The 25,314-nt window shown below is 42.1% G+C and overlaps 1 protein-coding gene across 1 annotated transcript in view; it reads right to left on the bottom strand.

The window, feature by feature from the left end:
- Window positions 1-4,264: 4,264 nt before the first annotated feature.
- LOC124788597 overlaps window positions 4,265-25,314 on the bottom strand; it is a 46,636-nt gene continuing 25,586 nt past the window's right edge. Inside the window, exons 3-5 of the mRNA XM_047255870.1 lie at window positions 22,750-22,920; window positions 9,540-9,683; window positions 4,265-4,549 (exon numbers count right to left, since the gene is read on the bottom strand). Of these exons, the coding sequence (XP_047111826.1) occupies window positions 4,476-4,549; window positions 9,540-9,683; window positions 22,750-22,920 (389 nt within the window). The 3' untranslated portion in view covers window positions 4,265-4,475. The remainder of the gene's footprint in view (window positions 4,550-9,539; window positions 9,684-22,749; window positions 22,921-25,314) is intronic.

The following is a 25,314-nucleotide window of genomic DNA, read 5'->3' as shown; positions in this document are numbered from 1 at the left end:
TCTCGGCTGTGGTATGTCACATTTGCCAACTTTTTAGTGCAGTGTTCCAGTGACTGTTCAGTGTTGTTCGTCTTTCTCGTGTTGCGAACAGAAACCATGCTGTCGCTGGGTGTGAATTTTCCGTCTTTTGCGAACAGAAACCAGACTGTCGCCGTGTTTTTTTTAAATTGTCTGTCTATTGTTTTACCTGTCTGCTTTGTATGTATTTTCTTAGCGTCATCATCCCTCTGTTCTTTGTTTTAAGTTCCACGATTTCTTTTCGCCATGTTACTCTTTAAGTCTCCGATTTTATCGCCTATTTTTATTATTTCTTCTCTTCATCTTTCTAACAAAGTCTGTAGGCTGAAGAGCGGCATACTAAGCTGCTGCCAGCTCGCCCCCTTCGGGGGGAATTGAAATTCAATAAACGAAAAAAAAAAAAAAAGCTCAGCTAGCCAGTCTAATCTCTCGCGTACGTCTGTTAACACATCGTCTCTCATTAGACCGCTTACTTACTTGTTCTGTGAACGAGTGGACGTGTTTGTTAGGTTTCCCTGTGACTCCGCTGTTCGACCTTGTTGTTGTTCGTTGTGTCCTTCGTTGGTCGTGCCCGTCCTCTCCCGTTGTGTTGTTGTTCGCGGGCCTCTCCGCGGGTCCCGCCGCGCTTTCCGTCTTTTCAACCGCGCGACCGTCTCTGTCGCAGTTACAACAGATAGCGTTGACGACAACTGACAGAGTTGAAACGGGCTTTAGTGTGGGTCTCCATTTGTCCGCCTGGTCAATACCCAGATTCATGGGACATTCGGATGTGGCAGCTGCGTGGTGTTGGAACGCATGAGTTCGTGAGGGCAGGCATAACCGTCAAGTTTCCAGTGACTCTGTCTGATGACCGCAAGGGAAGATCAGCGTGTTGCACTACACGCTGTTTTTGACTGAAAAGAAACATCTTACGGTTACACGATTACCTCCAAATAATTACCGCTGTGGATGATCGACAAGCACATCGTAACCAGTTCACATCCACGCTTGCCAACCGAAAACAAATGAAGACTTCCGTGGAACATTCTGTGTCATCCCACACCACTGGTTGGAGACTAGCAGCAGCCGGACTAGGGAATTATGTGTTCTATGTGTAGGGATGCCATTAGCACCATAATACAAACGGCTTGTGTGTGGATTGACGCCGTGACCGGGAAACATGGACTACTGCTGAATGATGTCACATTGTATTCGGCGATGAACAGCTGTTCGTCATCGGATGAGCATCGTCGGCGAGTGTGACGGCTACCTGGAGAGTGCTGCCATTCTTCCAATGTTTTGGAGAAACACAGCGGAGTAACTGCCACCATCAGCTGTGGGGAGTCATCGAACATGATTTCAGGCCACGGATGACAGTGATTCAGGGAACTCTGAGAGCACGGTGGTACATCACAGATGAGCTATGTCGTCACATGTTACTGCTAGTGTGACAATATTGTTTGGTCGTTTCCTAAAGGAACAATGCTCGTCCATACGTGGGACTTATCTTTATGAAATGTCTGCAGAATGTTGCCCCACTCCTGTGGCCAGCGCTATCCCCAGGTCTGTCCCCAATAGAACATGTGAGTAACCATGTCGAATGTCAACTCCGTGCCAGAATTCGGAATATCAAGGACCAGTTACAACAATTCATATTTACTCGGGAGAGGAAACAACTGCTTTATGATACCCTTCCAACTATGCACCCAGGTCAGAGGGGGTGCAACAAGTTCTTTGTCTATTTGACGCGATTCTTAAGTCACTGAAATAATATCGCATACCATCTGACCCCGTAAAGCTTCATTTATTCCCCTGCCCTACATCCTAGGAGCTTCACTTTTTTGCCAGGGAATGTTGTTGTTGTTGTTGTTGTTGTGGTCTTCAGTCCTGAGACTGGTTTGATGCAGCTCTCCATGCTACTCTATCCTGTGCAAGCTTCTTCATCTCCCAGTACCTACTGCAACCTACAGCCTTCTGAATCTGCTTAGTGTATTCATCTCTTGGTCTCTCTCTACGATTTTTACCCTCCACGCTGTCTCCAATACTAAATTGGTGATCCCTTGATGCCTCAGAACATGTCCTACCAACCGATCCATCCTTCTAGTCAAGTTGTGCCACAGACTCCTCTTCTCCCCAATTCTATTCAATACCTCCTCATTACTTATGTGATCTATCCATCTAATCTTCAGCATTCTTCTGTAGCACCACATTTCGAAAGCTTCCATTCTCTTCTTGTCCAAACTATTTATCGTCCGTGGTTAACTTCCATACATAGCTACACTCCATACAAATACTTTCAGAAACGACTTCCTGATGCTTAAATCTATACTCGATGTTAACAAATATTTCTTCTTCAGAAACGCTTTCCTTGGTGTTGCCAGTCTACTTTTAATATCCTCGCTACTTCGACCATCATCAGTTATTTTCCTCCCCAAATAGCAAAACGCCTTTATTATTTTGTCTGATTTCCTAATCTAATTCCCTGCGCATCATCCGACTTAATTCGACTACATTCCATTATCCTCGTTTTGCTTATGTTGATGTTCATCATTTTTGAGACGTTTGTGTTCCTTTTTGCCTGCTTCATTTACTGCATTTTTATATTTTCTCTTTTCATCAATTAAATTCAATATTTCTTCTGTTACCCAAGGATTTCTACTAGCCCTCGTCTTTTTAGCTACTTGATCCTTCACTATTTTATCCCTCAAAGCTACCCATTCTTCTTCTACTGTATTTCTTCCCCAATTCCTGTCAATTGTTCCCTTATGCTCCCCCTGAAACTCTGTACAACCTCTAGTTTAGTCTGTTTATCCAGGTCCCATCTCCTTAAATTCCCACGTTTTTTGCAGTTTCTTTAGTTTTAATCTACAGTTCATAACCAACAGATTGTGATCAGAGTCCACATCTGCCCCTGGAAATGTCCTAAATCTCTGTCTTACCCTTATATAATCTATCTGATACCTTCTGGTATCTCCAGGCTTCTTCCACGTATACAACCTTCTTTCACGATTCTTGGACCAAGTGTTAGCTATGATTACGTTCTGCTCTGTGCAAAATTCTACCAGGCGGCTTCATCTTTCATTTCTTACCCCCAATCCATTTTCACCTACTACGTTTCCTTCTCTTCCTTTCCCTGCTATGGAATTCCAGTCACCCATGACTATTAAATTTTCGTCTCCCTTCACTATCTGAATAATTTCTTTTATCTCATCATACATTTCATCAATTTCTTCGTCATCTGCAGAGCTAGTTGGCATGTAAACCTGTACTAATGTAGTGGGTGTGGGCTTCGTGTCTATCTTGGCCACAATAATGCGTTCACTATGCTGTTTGTAGTAGCTTATCCGCATTCCTATTTTTTTATTTATTATTTATTCTACTCCTGCATTACCCCGATTTGAGTTTGTATTTATAACCCTGTATTCGCCTGACCAAAAGTCTTGTTCCTCCTGCCACCGAACTTCACTAATTCCCACTATATCTAACTTTAACCTATCCATTTCCCTTTTTAAATTTTCTAACCTACCTGCCCGACTAAGGGATCTGACATTCCACGCTCCGATCCGTAGAATGCCAGTTTTCTTTCTCCTGATAACGACATCCTCTTGAGTAGTCCCAGCCCGGAGATCCGAATGGGGGACTATTTTACCTCCGGAATATTTTACCCAAGAGGACGCCATCATCATTTAATCATACAGTAAAGCTGCATGCCCTCGGGAAAAATTACGGCTGTTGTTTTCCCTTGCTTTCAGGCAGTGTAACTATCGAAAATACTAGCGGCTTTTTCATGCAGGACAACGCATCTGCAGTCACAGCCAACGATTTTGTGATAGGATTACGACATGTTTTTGATGCCAGGAACTGTCCTAGTAATACTGACGCGTATATAGTGTGAGCTGTAAGAGTTCAAACATCGAGCAACAGCATCTGAACTGGTAAGTCTATGCACTACAGCTACTTTGTAACGTTTCCATTTGAATTCGTACATAGGTTCACAAGGAGATACTAACGGCACATCAGTTGGAAGTGCAAACTAGCTAACCGATTCACTTACTCGTTCGATCTCATGCCGCTGATGACGTTGTGGTGATCAGAAGTCTCTTCCCTGGTTTCGGTTGCGTGCCAAGCCTTGTGTGAAACACCCTGCACACTGGAGATATGAGGACTGTTGGTGGAGGATGTTCCTCGTTTTACCAACACCATGTTCACATTTATTCCACAAAAATTTTATTGTCTTGAAACATACAACGTTACCTGCGCCACATGATTTCCTTTGAGTACATATACGAAAACCCTACAGCTATATTGTACCATTTCTAAATAACAAAAGTAGTAATGTGATGGGTGATGAAATGTTCGCAGGCGATTACGCTGTGCTTGGTCTTGTCGGGAGCAGTACTGTCCAGACAGGTGTAGCTGCTGAGACAGCCGTCACACGCCGTCCGGCGCACGTCCCGCGTTGTGTACCCCTCCTGCCCCTACGACACCAGCGCCACCGCCAACAGTCCCAGCAAGCAGCTCAGAGACAGCCACTCCAGCCGCGGGGCCGAATCTGCAAACACGAACACAACGTCCGACATTCATCGCGCAATAGCCTGATGTGTGCGGTCATTATTTATCACACTCCAGCTCATTTTTGTTACACGGGCTGATCCCATGATGGTGTTACAAACTTTCAGGGATGAAAGAGAAGGGTTAATCGTTAATGTGTCAATTTGAGGTGAGGGACCCTGGTCCGGAAACAACCGAGTCAAAAGTTATAAATGATACTTCCTTAAAGTCAGTACCGCCATTAGACTGTTGTTTATTTACAGTGTCACATTTACACTTACACAATCATAATTTCGGCTTCAAAGTGCCATTATCAAGTGTTCTAAGTGTCATAAATTGCCTAAGATGGCATACTGTCGTATTAAAGAATACTATTAGAGACATTATCTAAGAGTCTTAGACAATGTGTCTAATGGTGTATTTTAATACGACAGTATGCCATCGTAGGCAGTTTATGACACTTAGAACACTTGATAATGGCACTTTGAAGCCGAAATCATGATTGTGTAAGTGGAAATGTAACACTGTAAATAAACAACAGTCTAATGGCGGTACTGACTTTAAGGTTATTATGACTGTGGCCCCGCATTATGAAAAAAAAGTTATTATAAACGATAATCGTTTCGATACCTCTGTCAGTGGGATAGATGTACCGGTACTATTGTCGCTAAGACTGTAGGGTAAGCAACTTTCAGAAGTGGTAGTATGGATCAAAAAAACAAAAGGGGTCTAGTAAACATAAGCTCTAAAAGACATACTAAGTGCTCATAGCTCTTAAGTGTGCATTTTAGTGCCAGTATTTACTGGCCATTTTTTTCTTGTTTTGGTCCATACTATCACCTCGAAAAGTCTGATCAAAATAACAATCGAGGTAGCAATAACACGATCGTACAAAAAATGTTCAAATGTGTGTGAGTTCTTAAGGGACCAAACTGCAGAGGTCGTCGGTACCTAGACTACACACTACTTAAACTAACTTAAACTAAACTATGCTAAGAACAACACACACACGCATGCCCGAGGGAGGACTCGAACCTCCGGCGGGAGGGGCCGCGCAGTCAATGACATGGCGCCTTTAACCGCGCGGCCACTCCGCTCGACAACATGACCGTAGTATCACGTGAAAAACCAAGGAGTCGCCAGCACCGGGCATGGCCCATAGCCCCACCAACCCACCCCCCACCGTCCCACAAAAAAGTCTGAAGAAGGCTTTAACATATGCCGAAAACGGTCATAATAAACAAATGCCGTTTTAATCAAAATTGGTACCAGATCGCTGCGCTCCACGGACAGTGTTGTCTAAATTTATGAACCTCGGAAAGTTGCCTATGCTACAATCACAGCAACGTAAGTACATGTATTCCCTGTTAGAAGCTCCGTATCAGAACGATTCTCGCTTGTACTTTCGATTCTGTCGTTTCCGGGTCGGCTCACTTGCCTCAAATTGGTACAGCATCACGGAGGCACCCTGTATACTGCGACACCAGTGCTTCAAGCAGCCAATAAGCTACACTCTTGAATACGATAGCTGATCAGTGAAAATAATTTTCTATTGATCATATGAATGGCTCTGAGCACTATGGGACTTAACTTCTAAGGTCATCAGTCCCCTAGAACTTAGAACTACTTAAACCTAACTAACCTAAGGACATCACACACATCCATGCCCGAGGCAGAATTCGAACCTGCGACCGTAGCGGTCGCGCGGTTCCAGACTGTAGCGCCTAGAACCACTCGGCCACTCCGGCCGGCTTGATCATGTGAAATTACGTGTTCCAGAGACATATTAAGCCTCAACTTCATCTATGATTACTATCCCCATTTCGTCCAGACGACTTATTCTCGTTCAGCAGCCTACCAGTATTTCTGTCACATTGCGAACACAATCAACTTTCCTAGACTTTCTCTTTCCGTTTTTATCTCAATTTCAAATGTTAATTTAACTAATTTATTCCTCAGATCAAACAGTATGTCCAGAAGTGATTCTTCTGTGCTACTGCAAACATTTATGTGAATGATTTTCTACGATTATTTAGCGTGTAAGGCAGGACGTAGAGCGTCACTATACCGTCTTTTGTAAACAAGGGACAAAGGAGTACTTTAAAGAGTGCATACAGTACAAATATGAACGTGATTTTCCTGAGTTTTCTGTTACCCCCATTATTTTGTAGCAAATTTTGAACAGGTGTTCCTGAATATGTAACATTACTGTTGTCGGAGCATAGCGAATCGTTAACTGATTCATTTTAAACATAAATTACATGTTTGATGGTGGTAAAACTACTCTTCGTTTAACATATTACAGCCACGTGGTCTGAGGCGTCTTGTCACGGTCCGCGCGGCCGCTGCCCCCCCCCCCCCCCACCCCCCGTTGGAGGTTTGAGTCCTCTCTCGGAAGACCTTACAATAAATTCCCAATTTTAACATTAAATTAACTCGTTAGCTTACCACTGGAGGTCACAGGACTCTTGGATCAAGGCACTTAACAATCATTATTGAACTATCTCTGAAGTTATGTCTGTAGAGCGTTTATCCACCCTGCATTTTATACAGACTTGAGGGATGGTTAAAAATCTACGAATAAAACCACAAAAATGGTTGATAGGTACCTTGAAATAAATTTTTCTCTGACATTGCTGAATTCTGAAAAATATTGCCACTACGTGTTTGTAAGAATAATACCGAACAAATCTGGGAATATTTGCACTTGATACACTGGATAGTAGCTCTCATTAAATGTAGTTGAGTGTACAGTACTGGACATGAACAAGAGCATGAACTCGATGGTGTAAGATCGGATCACAAGTGGCAAACGTACGAAGCCTGTCGCATCCTTCAAATACGCAGCGCTAATAAAACGCAAGGATGCGACACGAAAAGAACCTTTGCAACGAGTAGTTTAGAAGTCAGGAAAAATGCAGTGAACCTACTGATAAAACATCGAAACTGACTCCATGGTGGCCAATACTAGAATACTGGTCCTGCGTACAGGAATCTTAACAAGGGGACCTAACAGAAGATAAAGAAAGAATGCAAGGATACTCTGCTATGACCAGAACAGTTCGGTAGAAGCCATACAGAAATATTAGGTTTATGCTCAGGAAATGTAAATTGGAAGTGCTGGAAGATACCTTACTGGATAATTTTAAATAACCGGCTTCCTCTCTGTAAGTCTCGTCGTTATGGCAATGACCAGTGACAGACTTTTCCTGTTCGCCTTTAATCTGCATCGTGGCCTTCAGTTCTCCATGTTACTCTATCTTGTGCAAGCCTCTTCAGCTCCGAACCACTACTGCACCCTACATCCTTCTGAATCTCTTTACTGTATTCATCCCTTGATCTCCCTCTACGACTTTTACCTTCCACACTTCCAGAAAAAACTAAATCCTTCGATATCTTAGAATGTGTTCTATCAACTGACCGCTTCACCTATTCAGGTTGTGAAACAAATTTATTTTCTCATCAATTCTGTTCAGTACCACCTCATTAGTTTTGTGATCTACCCGTATAATCTTCAGCATTTTTATGTAGCACACATTTCAAAAGCTTCTATTCTTGTGTAAACTGTTTGTCGTCCACGTTTCACTTCCACACACTGCTACACTCCAGACAAATACGTTCATAAAACACTTCCTAACACTTAAATCTATATTCGATTTTAACAGATTTCTCTCCTTCGGAAATGCTTTCCTTGCCATTGCCAGTCTACATTTTATATCCTCTCTACTTCGGCCGTCATCAGTTATTTTCTACCCAAATAGCTAAACTCATCTACTACTTTAAGTGTCTCATTTCCTAATCTAATTCCCTCAGCATCGCCTGATTTAATTCGATATGTTCTATGATCCTTGTGTTGCTTTTGTTGATCTTCATCTTACTCCTTTTTTTAGAGATACAGTTCATTCTGTTTAACTGCTCTTCCAGATACTTCCCTTTCGCTGACAGAATAACAAAATCATCGGCTAACCTCAAAGTTTTTATTTCTTCGTCTTGAACTTTAATGTTGTTGTTGTTGTTGTTGTGGTCTTCAGTCCTGAGACTGGTTTGATGCAGCTCTCCATGCTACTCTATCCTGTGCAAGCTTCTTCATCTCCCAGTACCTACTGCAGCCTACATCCTTCTGAATCTGCATAGTGTATTCATCTCTTGGTCTCCCTCTACGATTTTTACCCTCCACGCTGCCCTCCAATACTAAATTGGTGATCCTTCGATGTCTCAGAACATGTCCTACCAACCGATCCCTTCTTCTAGTCAAGTTGTGCCACAAAATTCTCATCTCCCCGATCCTATTCGATACCTCCTCATTAGTTATGTTATCTACCCATCTAATCTTCAGCATCCTTCTGTAGCACTACATTTCGAAAGCTTCTATTCTCTTCTTGTCTAAACTATTTATCGTCCACGTTCCACTTCCATACATGGCTACACTCCATACAAATACTTTAAGAAACGACTTCCTGACATTTAAATCTATACTGGATGTTAACAAATTTTTCTTCTTCAGAAACGCTTTCCTTGCCATTGCCAGTCTACATTTTATAATCCTCTCTGCTTCGACCATCATCAGTTATTTTGCTCCCCAAATAGCAAAACTCCTTTACTACTTTAAGTGTCTCATTTCCTAATCTAATTCCCTCAGCATCACCCGATTTATTTCGACTACATTCCATTATCCTCGTTTTGCTTTTGTTGATGTTCATCTTATATCCTCCTTTCAAGACACTGTCCATTCCATTCAACTGCTCTTCCAAGTCCTTTAATTCCTACCCCAAATTTGTCTTTAGTTTCCTCTAATGCTTGCTCAATGTACAGACTGAACAACATTGGAGATAGGCAGCAACACTATCTTTAATCTAAGCCCACATAAATTCGTAGATATGTGGGTGGTGAAAAACCTTTTCTGAACTGTTCAGTAAGTGTAACGAGCAGCGACAGCAAATTCACGGAGTGTCACGGCGGTCGGACACCGTAGCGCCGCCTGCGATACTCACTGCATCTCATGACGAGGTAGTCGGGCACGTAGCCGTCCTCGCAGGCGCAGGTGCCGTTGCTAGCGCAGCGCACGTGCTGGTTGGCGCCGTCCAGCTCCAGGTGACACACGCCTTCCACACCGCCCGTGCACTTGTCGTTCAGACCTGAAACACCGCGCCACATCATTACTCTCTGTGAATCTGACTTGCCGCTCGTATTTGATATGGATCTACGACGAAACGCTGTTCCATTGAAGTACTTTCTCGATAACACTATAAAACCTTTGAAGGTTTTAAGCAACTGGAATGTGTACATCAGAACTATCACTAAAAACGATCAAAGGGAGACTTTTTCTGAGGTAAATTACAAGCTAATTTGCACAATGTGATATAACACGTTCTTGGCCTGTACTAAACTAAAACAAAAAGTTTGTTGCTACAGAATAAGTGATGAAAGCAACTGACAACATAAGATCATTTGCGGAAAACCCATAACAGTGAATTGAACAAAGCAAGAAATGGATGATACAACGCAAGTGTGAAATAAAATGTTCATCATTTCAAGTATGGTGAACCTCAGGGTGCAGTGCAACGATCCCTCCTCTTCATTCTGTACGTGACTTATATGCCTCCAGTGACAATTGATAGTGTAACAATGTATACAAAAGGCACTTAACTAAACTGATGTACACATTCGATAAAAATACTGCCGGCCGCTGTGGGCGAGCGGTTCTAGGCGCTTCAGTCCGGAACCACGCTGCTGCTAGGGTCGCAGGTTCGAATCCTACCTCGGGTATGGATGTGTGTGATGTCCTTAGGTTAGTTAGGTTTAAGTAGTTCTAAGTCTAGGGGACTGATGTTAAGTCCGATAGTGATTATAGCCATTTGAACCATAAAAATACTATGAATAAGAGTTCTCTAAATACAAAGCAGCGTTGTTAGTTATTTCAGTAAGAATGTTTTTCTTGTAGATGCAAGCAAGACAGCGTTCATGCAGATCCATGCAAACAGCCAGTACAGTCGAATTATACCGATCTTAAACCTGGAGACTCATTTCTATGACAAGCATAGAAGTAAAATTTCCTGGGCGTTACATTTAATAAATACATAACATGACATAAATAGACGCAATAAAAATTTTCCCCGCTAGCGTATTAAAATGAGCAGAAGCCTCTAACAGAGTATCAACATACACGTTTACAATACGTTGTGGCACAGTTTGGGAAAAAGCAGCCCATATACACACACAGATATTAGGAGTGTTATAGAAGAGAGCTGTCGGGTTAATTGAAATGTCACTTCCAAGACATAACAGAGAAAGTAAAGTAAGAAAACTTAATATGTAAAGTGCTACTACACGTCTGTGAAATAACTCTGTAGTTTAAGAACAACTATACAGGGTTGGTAAAGAGAGACATAAATAGTCACATACCCACAAAATATGAGTACTACTGTGAAATGAAACGATTTTAGTGAAGCGAAAAGCATCGCATAAATGCTCAGTTATGCGTATAAATCAAGCTATCGCAAATAATAAATACAATAGAAAAGACGGACACATTTAGAAACAAATTAAGAGATCACTTAATTTCAGATTTCCTGTATACTGTAGTCTAAAACAATCTTGGCAACACATCCTTCGTACTCCTCCGATCTGTGGTTTCCATATTTTTGTAACTCTAAAGCAAGACATACCTGGCTGTCGCTTTGCTTCGGATGAAGAGATACACGAATGGGTACAATCATTGTGCCGTAGGCAACCGCAAATATTTTTTCATGAATGCGCTTCCTGTTTTGTCTCACGTATTATAATTTATGCCTATTAGTTTTGTAATAATAAAGAATTTACTCACTGCTTTTCCCATGTGTCTCATTTTTATTTGATTCCCCTTATATAACTAATAAACCTCTTATAAAATCAATGGAACTATGAGCAAACTGGCATTCATCCACGTCAGTAGGGAACTTAAATAGAGTACAACCACAGATGTCCTACGAGCTGTAGCCATAACTTCATAAATCAAGTTCTGTGACCTTGAGACGATACCTGCATAGTTTTCAACAAACCCCAGCTTCTGTTTTTTTTTTTTTTTTGTGATCAAGGGTTACTATAGAAAAACTCTGACAAGCACGTTGAAAATAATGGAAGTAATTTTTCATGGTTGTTAGTTTGTCACATTCTCACTGGTATAGTGTTTAGGACTCTTACAGGTGTTGCGAGTGACTTTGAACATCCTACACGTGTTATAACTGTATGGTGGTAAGAAAGACGAAAACAGAGGTTATTTTTTTCTAATAGTGTATTTACAAGAGAAAGGGAGTGATTTAGTGTAGAAACTCTGTGACGTTGGCACCACTGTGTGCTGATCGAGCATTTGGGATTTTAAACAGGTCGGACTAAAGCAGTTGCCATCAGACGTGTTTGCTCAAGAGCCAATATTGACGTAGTTGGGCAGCAACTCGGGCCGCGCATGTAGCTATCTTCCACATTAATTGGTTACATACATAAATCAGTATGTTACGAGTCCTCAGTCGAGTAGCTACAGTAAGGTTGCGGTAAACTGCCCGCCGGCTCCCAAGTACCGATCGTTAAAAGTCGGCATGAGTCTGAACACATTGCGCCAGTTGTTCTCTGTTTCATATTGCTGCTCGCGATCTAACGTTTGAGATATAGTAGCGTAGTGAAGTGTTGTTTATTTTATCATGTGTTCAATTAGTCCAGTCAAATAGTAGATATACCTTGCAGAAGGTGGGATAGAAGAGTTTATTTTTTCAACTCGTTCATATGGTTGGAAAGATTAGAAAACCGAGTTTTGTCAACAAAATTTCGCTTGGGAAAACTTTCTGCAGTCAAAAAACTTGGAAAATTTCGGCCTTTTTTCAGTTTTTTCAAAATATCTCAGTTTTTTTGCTCCTTTCGCTTTAACGTCTATTTTCTTTGTTAAAGAGCACAAAATTCTCCACAAATTTGATTCTTGCCATTTTTTTCTACTCCCAATATCTAAGGCGCTACAGCGCCTCAAATAATACCAATTTTTCACATTTTGAGCATAGTGGCATGGTACCTTATTTTTGAACACTATTTTTTCAGTTTCTGTTTGTGTAGTATAAATACATTATACATCATGTTATATGTTGGAATTTACCACCTCGCTCTCAGGTATTCAGTTTCTCTGTATGCAACATGAGGATTCCTGGGCACCCAACTATTGTGATTCTTACATCACTGCCTGAAGTTCACTATGGGCCAACTCAGCCCTGGTATTTGTAAAACTATAAATATAAAAATACATCATTAAGACACACACACACACACACACACACACACACACACAGACACACACACACACACACATACACACGCACAGAAAATAAATTGTCTCAGGAAACTGAACTATTATTAGCTGCAATAGGCAACCTAATTAGGTAGGTAATTATTCTTGTGTATAAAAGCCACACAGTTGAAATTAAAAATAAGTAGTTTTATTACAATTAAAATGCATTGTCAGTTACTAAAAAATGTTGACAGTTCTGGGTGTGTAATACTTGTAATATCGCAATTTAGCGCACTTGAGACAGATATGAGTATCACTTCCAACGTTTTGATGGGCCAGGTTCCTCAGTGTCACCAGAAATACCTTGAGTTACGGATTCAGGGTCTGTACATAAAGTTGATCCCAGAGTGACCTCTTCTTTACACAGCGATTAGCCTCAGCAAGTTCGTTGATTTCGTCAGCGGTTTCCTCAACATCCTCCATAACATCTTCTTCACTGTCTTCATATAAAAATTTTGGCACCTTTTCACAGTCGACCCCAATACATTTCTTGCAAATTGAAGAACATTTCAAACCCGCTTTTCTGCAGGAGCACGCTCCGCCACAGTTCAGCTTGCATGAGCATGAAACAATGTGAAGAAGTGCTTCAGGTGCTGGATCTTGGCTCATTATAACGGGTATTGGACCGTGGTCACTTTGATTCCAGCCCCATTTCTCAGGAGGTTTCTAGTTTCCCATCCAACTTATGGACTTGTTGGTAAGTCCGCAACGAATGATGTGCAGCATCTTGTGTAGGTGGCAACCGTGCAAGATTCAGTTTGCTTTTTGTGGCAGATTTGGCGAATAGCTGGTACCGCAAATGGTCTAGTGTGTGGGAACTGCTGACACCTCCACTATACAATGCAATAGTAACCTGTTCTCCTGCTGTTATTATTTATTCACAGGTTGCATGTGGTTTATTGAACGTGCAAAGTGCTGAGCTTAGGTGTTCATTTTTTCGCAACAATATTGCAGCACTTAATTTTTCCTTTATTCACTGTCAAACTTGTAAGATGCAGTGGAAAACCACTTTTCTTCTGCATTTCCTGGCTTTAAGAAAAATAAGTTTTCAATGCCTTGCCCCAAACCGGTCATGACCACAAGCAGGTCAACATCTTCCCCTTCAATGACAACACTTCCAAAATCTTTGGTTTTTGAAATGGCAGATGTTACAATCATAACGTGAGCATCTTCTTGTGCCTGGTGCACTTCAATGCTACACTCCAGAAATTCCTTTTTAAGAAGTGTGATCAAACGCATCTTGTTTCGTTCGTTGTACAAGAACTTGTCCTGAGGCACTTGGTTCACCATCTCTGATTCAACCACAATGTCAACCGAAGAATGTTTTTTGGACCTACGAATCCTCTCAGCACTCTTTGTGCTACATTTGTCTCCCTCACATGGATACCCGTCAAATACAATAGCAAATTGAGATCCAAAATGACGTTGCAGGTAAGAAACATAGTTTTGGGCTATTGACTTGAAGCAAACATTTCGAGTCCAAGTCACTATGTGGATAAGGTACCCTCTATCAATGACAAAAAATTTACTCGGTCCACCTGACTTCACATCTTCCACTAGAACGAAGGCATTATAGAATGAAGATTTTGTCCCTTTTCGCATGCCTTTTTCTGAGAATAGGGACATTGGGTAAGGAGCAAGTTCATATTTCAGAAAGGCTTTTAACTCTTCTTCACTTTGTTTCATTAAACAAATCCTTTGGAAAAGAGTTAAAGATCAATAGGAGTAATTTTAGTGCTCCAAGCTTTTACAGAATTGTACGCAGAAAGGGGAGTCGCAACTTTATCTTTTCTACGGAACTTTACATCATGTAAATTGTCACCAACTATTCTTTTCATGCCTTTTTCTCCCTCTTCGTGACACATATGACAATTAACATCCTCCGTACCGACAACACCACTGCTGATAGACATTATAAAATCACTTTCAGGGAAGGGAGGGTGCACTGAAAACCAATCACGCAGCTTACGCAAGTCTATGCCATCTCGTTCGATCCGACAACTTCTTGCATCTACATGCTGTTCTGATGTTACTGCGCTCACTTCGCAATACATCTTCACATATGTTCTGCATGTGAATCATACCCAATCTCCATCTGGTTAATATACTATCCGTAATTCCTCGGCCAGAAGTAAGTCCTCCAGAACTCTTCATGGTTCTCATCAATGTTTGTTCTATAGTCATGTCAGAAGGAACCCCTGACCAACACTTTTCGGATCGCTGGATTGTAAAACGTCCTTTCGTTGTGAACTTCTCATATTCTGATAAATCCATTTTTTCCTCGAGTCTCAACATATCCTGTAAGTAGAGGTGGCCACTTTTTCTTATAGCTGATCATTAACGTCAATCAACTGTAGAAAATGTACGGCACCTGCATGCAATCGTATTACATATTGTAACACAAACTTCACGCAATCTGACGTGAATGTGTTCGTAGTTACAGCTGTTTGTCCTGGCCCTTCAGCAGAGTGAGATGGTAAATTCCAATGAATAACATGATGAGTAATGTGTTTATACTACACAAATAGAAACTGAAATGACAGTGTTCAAACATTAGGTAATTTGCCACTTTGCTCGAAATTGGAAAAATTGGTATTTTTTGACGCGCAAAAAAATGGTAAGAATCAAATTGGCAGAGAATTTTGTGCTGTTTAAAAAAGAAAATAGACGTCAAAGCGACAGGAGCAAATGAAAGTGAGACATTTTGAAAAAACTGAAAAAAGTACAAAATTTTCGAAGTTTTTTGACTGCAGAAAGTTTTTCCAAGAGAAATTTTGTTGGCAAAACTTGGTTTTCTATTCTTTCCAACAATATGAACGAGTTAAAAAAATAAAATCTTCTACCTCACCTTTTGCAAGGTACAGGCTTTTTTTCTGAGTTTCACTGGACTAAATTGACTTTGATTAATAATAGTATTTGCATTTGCATTTAAATGTGCAACTGAACGTGGCACACCATCACAAGCCTTAATTAATTTAATACTCTGTGCTAAAAATAAGTACTGCAACTGAAGATGTCCGTCTCCTATACCACGCAGCAGTACTACAGAGGAGGGCGGCGGACAAGCGTAGTGTAGGCAGTTTCTATGGCAGACCGGTTGCATTTTCTGAGTGTTCTGCCAATAATTCGCAATGTTTAGTTCGCTTTCCCCACAATATTGTCTATGTGATAGTCCCAATTTAAGTTATTGATAATTGTGATCCCCAAGTACTTAACTGAATTTACAGCCTTTAGATTTGTGCTACTTATCGTGTGACCGAAATTTAGCCGGTTCCTCTTAGTACGCATGTGGATGACCTCACGAAATCATACTTTTCATTGTGTACAGTCAATTACCGCTTTTCCCATTACACGCAAAGCTTGTCTAAATCATTTTGCGATTGGTTTTTATCATCTGATGACCTTACAAGAAGGTATATGACAGTATCATCTGCAAACAGTCCAATAGGGCTGCTTAGATTGTCTCTTAAACCGTTTATATGCGTCATGAAAAGGAAAGGACCTATAAGACTTCATTGAGAAACGCAAAATATTACTTTTGTTTTGCTCGATAGCTTTCCGTCAGATATTTCTGACACAAAGAAATGTTACTTGAAGGACAGCTCCGAGTCAGATGCCCCCTGGCGTGCATTGCACTGACCCCAAATCACCACCTTTTGCAACTTCAGTGGTTCAAACGAGAGAGCTCACTGGAGGAGAGGGTGGAGATCTTTTGCATTTTCTGATGAAAGCTGGTTCTGCCTCGGTACGAGTGACGTCCGTGCGTTAGTTAGAAGTAGACCACTTGAGTTCCTACAGCCAACCTGTCTGCATGCTGAACACACTGGTATCTACACCTGGAGTTATGTATGGTACGGTGTACGATTTCATATAACAGCAGGAGCACTCTCGTGACTATTCCATGCAACCTGACTGCAAATTTGTACCTCAGTCTTCTGATTCGACCTGTTATGCTGATATTCATGAACAGCATTCCAGGGGGCGTTTCCAACAGGATAACGCTCGCCCACATTCGCTGTTGTAACCGAGCATGTTGATGTTCTACAGAGTGGCAGATCTGTCTCCAATCAAGCACGTAGGGACATCAACGGACGACAACTCCAGCGTCGTCCACGAACAGCATTAATCGCCCTTAATTGACCGACCGTGTGCAACAGGCACGGAACTCTACCCAAAAAAACTGACATCTGACACCTGTACAACACATTGTATGAACGTTTGATCGTATGAATTCAACATTTCAGTGATTAAACCGGTTATTAATGTACCAGCATTTCATGCGCTTACATTAACGCGTGATCTTTACAAACCATGCCAAAAACATGACCCCGATTTCGGTGTCGTTTGTCGATGGCGTTGGCGTAACACCTACGTCGGGTGAAATTATATACCATGCGCTAGAGGTGATCGATGCGGAGGCGTCCTTTCTGCTTCGCTCATTCGTTCTTCAAAATCTCGCACGTAAGTTTCGTGGATGTAATCTCCGATCCTCTGGACAGTCATAGAAGCCTCCAATCACTAGCGAAACTGCGATATTCCATATGCTCAATGAACGTAATGCCTCCTCACAGTGGAAGCATACCTGACCCTTTTTCCCATCAAACTGTTCTGTTTATACGTCATTCTAATGGCTGCATCTCGAGATGATTTTTTTTTTCAGTCATCAATCTTCGTATTGAAGCGAACCACCACGATTTTCTCTCCTGTACCAACCTCTTCAGCCCAGAGTGGCAATTACACATGGAGACAAATGTACGACTGTATCATTCCGCAAACAGAATTCATCTGCCAATGCGGTATGTCCACTCACTCACGGATGAATATCATTGTTTTAAACTCTACAATTAAAAGATACAATCGCCTCCCCCATAAAGTTAATCATCGTCCGGGAGAGACCACCGTAAAACCGACTCTAGCCTTGGTAATGGCCTCAGTTCGCCTAGGAGGAGAGTCGCCATGATTCTTTCAGATACGTGATAATATGTGCTGAAGTCACTCAGCAGATACCTTATAACTACCAAATCGCAGGGATGTTCATTCTTAAATTTCACCAGCTGTTGCAATTCTATACGTGCGATCAAGATAGGGTGGCTTATGAGTCGGGTGCGACAACGGTACCTGGGTAGTCAGCAAACGAGAAACGTATGCGTGCAGCCCTGTGAGCATGGCCGTGGTCATCTTGGAAGACACGAGTGTTCGTAGCTTATTCATCATGAAAATGTGGAACGAAAGCCAACATTTGGCCGATGAGAATGTTTAGATAAACACCCTAATTCGTGTTCACGGTGATCCGTGTAGTGGCCTCAACTGACGGCACGGAAAACACCCCCAAAACATTAAAGTACCACATCCACACTCAACTACACTCTCCAAACACGGTAAGTCAGATTACACTTCACGCTTCCAGTCAGCTAATGTACATTGCTGTGTTGTTTGATCCACTGAAGATGTGAAGTTTTATGTGCTACCCTGAGTGATTGCCTTTTGCGAGGTCCACCACATGCAGTTCTCCTCGCAATCTTCGCTCGTTAACGGCTGAGGCGGCTCTGCATTCAGACGAGAGGGGACAGACGTTCCCGATCTCTAACGTTTGGGATATCGTTACGATCTCTTTTCTTACACCGTGTTACGAGGTCACTCCTTACAGACACGATGGGCAGTCCGCCTTGGGACACATACCGGGAAAATTTGTTCACGGTGTGAATATGAGCACGTCCAACACGATAGCTGCTTTCTGCCATTCTGTCAAGACTCCACCTCGACCTACCTTAGTACTCTGATTCCATACAGCCGACTGGCACAGACAAGCCAGCGGTTTCGCCAGTGCTGGAGGGCCACGTGACCGCATGGTACCAGCTCTGCACCACCTACAGTGATCCAAAGCGACCAGTCCGCTCTTTTAAGGAAGTGACTAATTTTTTGTACAATGACAAAATAATGTAATGAGTTCCATCGAAAGAGCACCTCAAATTGATTCCATATTTTATATTTCCAGTAGGCTTTCCACGCCGTTCATCAAAAGCGACTTCTAATCAAACTGTGAGCCTACGGAGCATCGTCTCGGTTGTGCGACCGGAGTCGCGATTTCCTGTCAGAAAGTGTTTCGCTGCTGCTCAGATTACTCCTGCAGACACAGTACGATGGGCCAGAGCTATACCAACAACACTGTGGTCCTCCCTTTCGGCAGTGCCACGTAGCCGTCTGGAGCCCGGTTGTCTTGCGACCGTAGATTCTAGTGACCACCGCTGCCGACAATCATGTACAGTGGCTCCATTCCTGTCAAGTCTTTCTGCATTATCGCAGAAGGAACAGCCAGCTTCTCGTAGCCTTATTACACGACCTTGGTAAATTTCATTGAGGTGTTGGTAATGATACCTTTGTCGCCTTCGGGGCATTCTTGAGTAACAGCAGCTTAGCACGTCCAGTCTGAAACGTAATTGACACACACGACCGTTACAGCGTATATTTAAAGCAGACCTGATCTGCATCGTCATATTGACGCTGCTTGCGCTACTCTTATACGACTCGCCTGCAATTTGAATAGACGTCATCTTTAAGATGTAGAACTTTCCTTTATGTCCCCCAACTCGTTTTTGGTATTGCAACTTTTTTTCCGTCAGTGTACGATGAGAACTATTCTTCACAAAAACTACAATCAATAGTGAAGAATGCCCGAAGTGTTTAACAATTTTAGGTGCTAATAGCATGAAGCCTAATAAGTTAAGAGACGTCTTGAAATCAAACATCCTGAATTAGTGGGAAGACCGATAGAATTTTCTGCCAGAAAAGTAAATGTTTTATTGTCCATCCAGAAGAACTTTGCTACAACAGCGAATGTGAACTAAGGCCCTTTTATCCTATTGCCAGATTTCGTATGGGATTGCTAAGTGCTAGAAACCACATGGGGTTGCAGAAACTCTGGTTCTACTACCAGCAATTGATATAGTATGTACAATGTTCGGCGACTCATTTCCAAGGAGTTGAAAAGTATTTTTGTCTATAATGACACAGGGTGTAGAGGAATTTTAGACATTTCTAACGATTTACTGCAGCAGTTACTCGAGAAATTGCGTAACAACTGTTTTTCACTTCGAGAGGACGAAGTTGGCGAAGCGACTGATATTCATAAAGATGCTCATTTGATTCCTTGTATGAGTTTAACATTTGAGAAGAATCGGTTTTCTGTCAGCCGACACTGAAACTAGCTACAGCTGAAAGTCTATTTGACATGATCAATTCCTTTTTTTAATCAAAACAGGGCTCATTGAATAGGTGGATCGGAGTATGCGCAGATGGATCTCGCTCAGTGTCTGGCATACATGGTAGATTGCAGTGATGCAGTATGGGCTCATTGCATGATGCATGGGGATGCTCTAGCCGCTAAAGAACCTAGCCCACTTCTTCAGGAAGTGATGCAAAAGGTTATAGGAACAGTTGATATTATTAAGGCAATGATGATAAATTCAAGGCTTTTTAAAGTTCTATGTGAGGGATGACCGCTGTACACACTCTACTGTGCTTTCTTAGCAGTGTTGCACGACTTTCAAGGGTAAAGTAGCAAAAATAATGTGTGGACTGAGGAAAAGCCGCACTATGGTAGACTGTTTCAGCAACTGAGGTCTTCTGTTCAGAATAGCTTACCTCGCTGACATTTTTGGGAAACTAAATATTCTCAGTACTTCCCTCTAAAATAATCAGATGCAGTGTTTTGATTAAACACAGCTAATATTATTTTGAATACATTACAGGAAAGGCAGTGATCAATGTCTTACAAATATTACTATTAAAAACAGTCTTGATCACGATTTATTTATCAAGGTGACCGGTTTCGACCACTACTGTGGTCATCTTCAGACCATTGAGTAGGAACCTCTTTCTGTTGGAGATTCAACAGAAAGAGGTTCCTACTCAATGGTCTGAAGATAAAGCGATTTTGGTAGAACAGAATTGTGCAAAGAACATATTGGTTTGGTGCTTAAGTTCATAGCGTTTTTCCATAAGTTAAATAAACAATAGATACACATATCAGAGATTTTAGTAATCATTAATATATTTTCTTGACTATTTACAACAGTCTGTCAACGCTGGGATAACGTCTTGGTTCCGCGACTGTAGAAATCACGCGATTTTGAGGCAAAGAACTCGTTGAGACATGTTCGGAGCGCATTTGCATTGGTGAAGGAAGTATCTTGAATGCTGTTCGACAGAGAGCGGAAAAGATAAAAATCTGAGGACGCAAGATCTGGTAAATAAATCGGGTGCAGGATGATTTCCCAACCCAACTATTGTAGTGTTTTTTTGTCGGTCTAGCAGAATGCGGACGGGGCTTGTAGTGCATCAGCACTTCCTACAGTCTTCCCGCTCGTTGTTCTTGGACTGCGTCTCAAAGCGTCTCAGTTGTCGACAGTAAATTCCAGCAATGATCGTTATCAATACGTAGCACACCACCCCGTCACTGTTCCACCAGATGATAACATTACCTATTTTGGATGTGCACAGGTCTTTGTACGGAGAGATGCTGCTTTTTCTGGGCTGAACCAGTACTTTCCATTCCTTACGTCAGCGTAAAGACACCATTTCTCGTCACCAGTAACGGTACAGGATAGGAAAGGCCGGCGTTGTTCACGAGCCAATTGATGACGAGCAAGCAGAAATATACAACTGGCAATCCGCTGATTTTTGTGATTTTGGCTTAGAGAATGCGGTATCCATAAAGCCGATTTTTGAACATTCCCCATTGCATGCAAACGTCGCACGATGGTGGAATGGTCACAATTCATCACACTGCCAGTTCTCGAGTACACTAACGTGGACCATTGCACGTTTAAACGATCTTCATCGAAACCCCGAGGGGTCTTCCAGGACTTGGAGAGTCACTACTGTCAATACGATCCTCCTTAAAACGGGAAATCATTTCCTTGCCGTGCTCTGCCGAATAGCACTATCCGCATGCAATGCGCAAATCTTCCTGGCGGCATCCGCTACTGTCACCCCCCTATTGAACTCAAACAGAAGTATATGTCGGAAACTTTGCGATTTCTATCCTTGGCACTCCATTTTCTAGAGTCCATAGTTCCACTCACCATCTCCAAATGACAAGAAGACAATATGTAACCTCAAATAGGAACAGTGAATAAAAAATGACGATCTACAAACGAACCCACAGCAACCAGAATACCAACATGCAAGACAAAAACTTTATAGACTTATGAACCAACCTGATATTAAAAAAATGAATATTTTAGTAATTAAATAGGCTGGGGATGGGGGGCTTTATACTATTTTTCCTCATGAATTGGAGGGATGGGGGGAGGGGGGGGGGGGAATTCCAGAGGAGAAAGTGTTTGGGAATCACTAGTACAGAGCACTGAGACATTAGAAAAATCTTTCTTGACAGGTAAATTACTTTTGTAGATTCATCATGTCACTGAGAGTTGTCGCGTGGGATTAGCCGAGCGGTCTGAGGCGCTGCAGTCCTGGACTGTGCGGCTGCTCGCGGCGGAGGTTCAAGTCCTCCCTCGGGCGTGGGTGTGTGTGTTTGTCCTTATGATAATTTAGGTTAAATAGCGTGTAAGCTTAGGGACTGATGACCTTAGCAGTTAGGTCCCATAAGATTTCACACACATTTTTTTTCACTGAGAGTTGATTCGTCAGCAATGTGAACATTATTGTGGGAGTGATTCTCCTGGCCACCAGTGGGTGCTACCAAAAGCACCTTTCCTTTTCAAGTATTCTTTGTACACGTATACATTAACATACCTACACTACAAACCACTGTGAACTGCCTGCAGTGGTTACTTAGCACGGTACCAATCTGCAACCGAACTCACGTCCTTGCAATATTGCCCGATAGGAACCGCGTACAACCTGCCACTCACGCACGCAGCTGTACTTACGCAGGCTCTTCTGACAGGTGTGGTTCTGGCGGTCGTAGTGGTTGCTCATCAGGCAGAGGCAGCGCTCCGTCGTGTCATTGCCGATGAGTCTCTTCTGGCAGATCGACTTGTTGCCCAGAACCTGCTGGCACTCCCCCGTATCACGGCACGGCGCTTCGTACGCCTCGCTCCCTGCAACAGAACAATAGCTATCACCCTGAACCGTGTACAAGCAGCTAGCTGCCTTATTTTTCATTCCACTACGAAACTGCTATACTTTCCACGCTTTACACGTGTAACAACTTTTCAGCACCTGCATCGATCGTGTAGCTAATACCACTTCATCGAGGTAACAAAAATAGGTTCCCGAACAATGCATTCCATTTCATAGAATATTCCTCTAATTTTTTGCATAGTAGCAAAAGTTTAATCACAAAGTGTAAAAGAGTGACCTGGACGGCGTTTTTATAACAGTAATAATAATAAAATAATAATAATAATAATAATAGTACACTCTAACGCAAAAAGAAAACGACGCACCATGAAGGAATTATTCGAATGGGGCAGAAATCGGTAGATGTGATGTACATGAACGAACAAACAAATGATATCAATTTCAGAAAAATTGGACGATCTGTTCAAGAGAAAGAGCTTCATAAACTGAGCAAGTCAGTAACATATTGTTCCATCTCCGGCCCTTATGCAAGCAGTTATTCGGTTTGGCATTGACTGATAGAGCCGGTGTCCTTCTGAGGGATAGCGTGCCAAATACTGTCCAATTGGCGCGTTGGATTGTCAAAATCCGGAGATGCTCCAAACATTCTGAATTGGGAAGAGATCAAGCGACTTTACTGGCCATGGTAGGCTTTGGAATGCACCAACAAAAGCAGTATAAACTCTCGCCGTATGCTGGTCGGCATTATCTTGGTGAAACAGAAGTCCAAGATTGAAGGACAACAAAATGGGAAGTAGAATACCGTCGACGTACCGCTGTGTTGTAGGGATGTCGTGGATGACAACCAAAGGGGCCATACTACGCAAAGAAATGCCAAGCCAGGCCATCACACCTGGCTGTCGGGCCATATGGTTGGCGACAGTCAGGTTAGTATCCCACCGCTGTTTGGGGCGTCTCCAGAGACGTCTCCGGTTTGCAATTTCATTGGAGTAGAATTGTCTCTAGTGATGAGTCCCGCTTCGAAATGTACCCCATCGACCAGTGTCTGGAGAAGCCCCAGACAGAAGTGGATACCAACCTGACTGTCACCCTCCCTAAGGCCCGACAGTCAGTAATGACTGTCTGGGTAGCCATTCAGTTCCATAGCAGGACCCCTTCCGCGGCACACTTACAGCACAGCGGTACACTGACATTGTTCTAAACCCCGTTTTGTTGCCCTATATGGCAAGCCATCCTGGGCTCACATTTCAGCAAGATAATGCCTGCCCACACGTAGCAGGGTTTCTACTGCTTGTCTTCGTGTTTGCAGAACCTTTTCTTCGTCTGCTAGGTCGCCGGATCTCCCGTCAATTGAAAAAGTTTGGAGCATTGTGGGCAGGACCCTGCTAACCTCATAGGATTTTGACTATCTAATGCACCAATTGCACAGAAATTGGCACGATATCCATCAGAAAGACATCCAACAACTTATCAATCAATTCCAAGCTGAGTGGCTGCTTGCATACAGGTCAGAGGTGCACCGACACGTTATTGGACCGATCGATTTCTGTATCTCATTCTCCTGAATAAAACATCCATATTTTTACATGCATACATACATACATTACATACTTTTCAAATTGTAATCATTTGTTTGTCTATGCATGCCCATCACATCTACCGAACTCCGTCCCATTTGGATAGTTCCTTCTAGGTGCGCCCCTTTTTTGCCTTACAGTCTATATTCGCTAATGAAATTCATCTTAAATAACCCATCACACTCTGAGAGGAATAATGATGTCCATATCCGGAACACTAGACGTTCAGTACACGGAAACGAAAATTTTTGATCATTTTTCATTAATACAGAAAGTCTCATAAGTTGCAAAGCAAGTTTCAAATCTAACCTAAAATTATTTCTCCTGAACAATATCTTCTATTTCGTCGATGGATTTCTACTTGAAAACTGGTAGCTAGTTAAAAAAAAAAAAAAAAGTTTATGAGTGTGGTTGCATTAGTTAAGACTAAAAAAATTTCTTTATTGATGTTAACGCTAATCATGTATACATGTACTGTTAACTAACTCGTTCCATGCCATTCCGATAAAACAATCGTTCAAATGATCTATGGAACATGTAACTAACTTTAAACCTAGTCTTTGTTAACTGACGACCTGCACTTCGCAGAAATTCGTAATTTATGGATCTGAAGATGACCAGAGAAAAGGTCGGAACCGATTAGCTAATAGGAAATGTGATTTAGTACGTGTTAGTCTTTTTATTCATTGGAAGTAGTCAGAGTGTTCGTGTACATAAGACTTCAATTTATGCCCCGTTCAGAAGGTAGTGCAAGATGTTAAAAACTGAGCCGTGATTGATTTTCACTCCATTCGCTATCATTTTGATTGTAACAAATCGGTCTTCAAGAGCCAG

The sequence above is a fragment of the Schistocerca piceifrons genome, chromosome 1, assembly GCF_021461385.2.
Source record: "Schistocerca piceifrons isolate TAMUIC-IGC-003096 chromosome 1, iqSchPice1.1, whole genome shotgun sequence".
Lineage (NCBI taxonomy): Eukaryota > Metazoa > Arthropoda > Insecta > Orthoptera > Acrididae > Schistocerca > Schistocerca piceifrons.
Note: the sequence above shows the minus strand (reverse complement) of the source record. Positions and strands in the feature narration are given on the sequence as shown.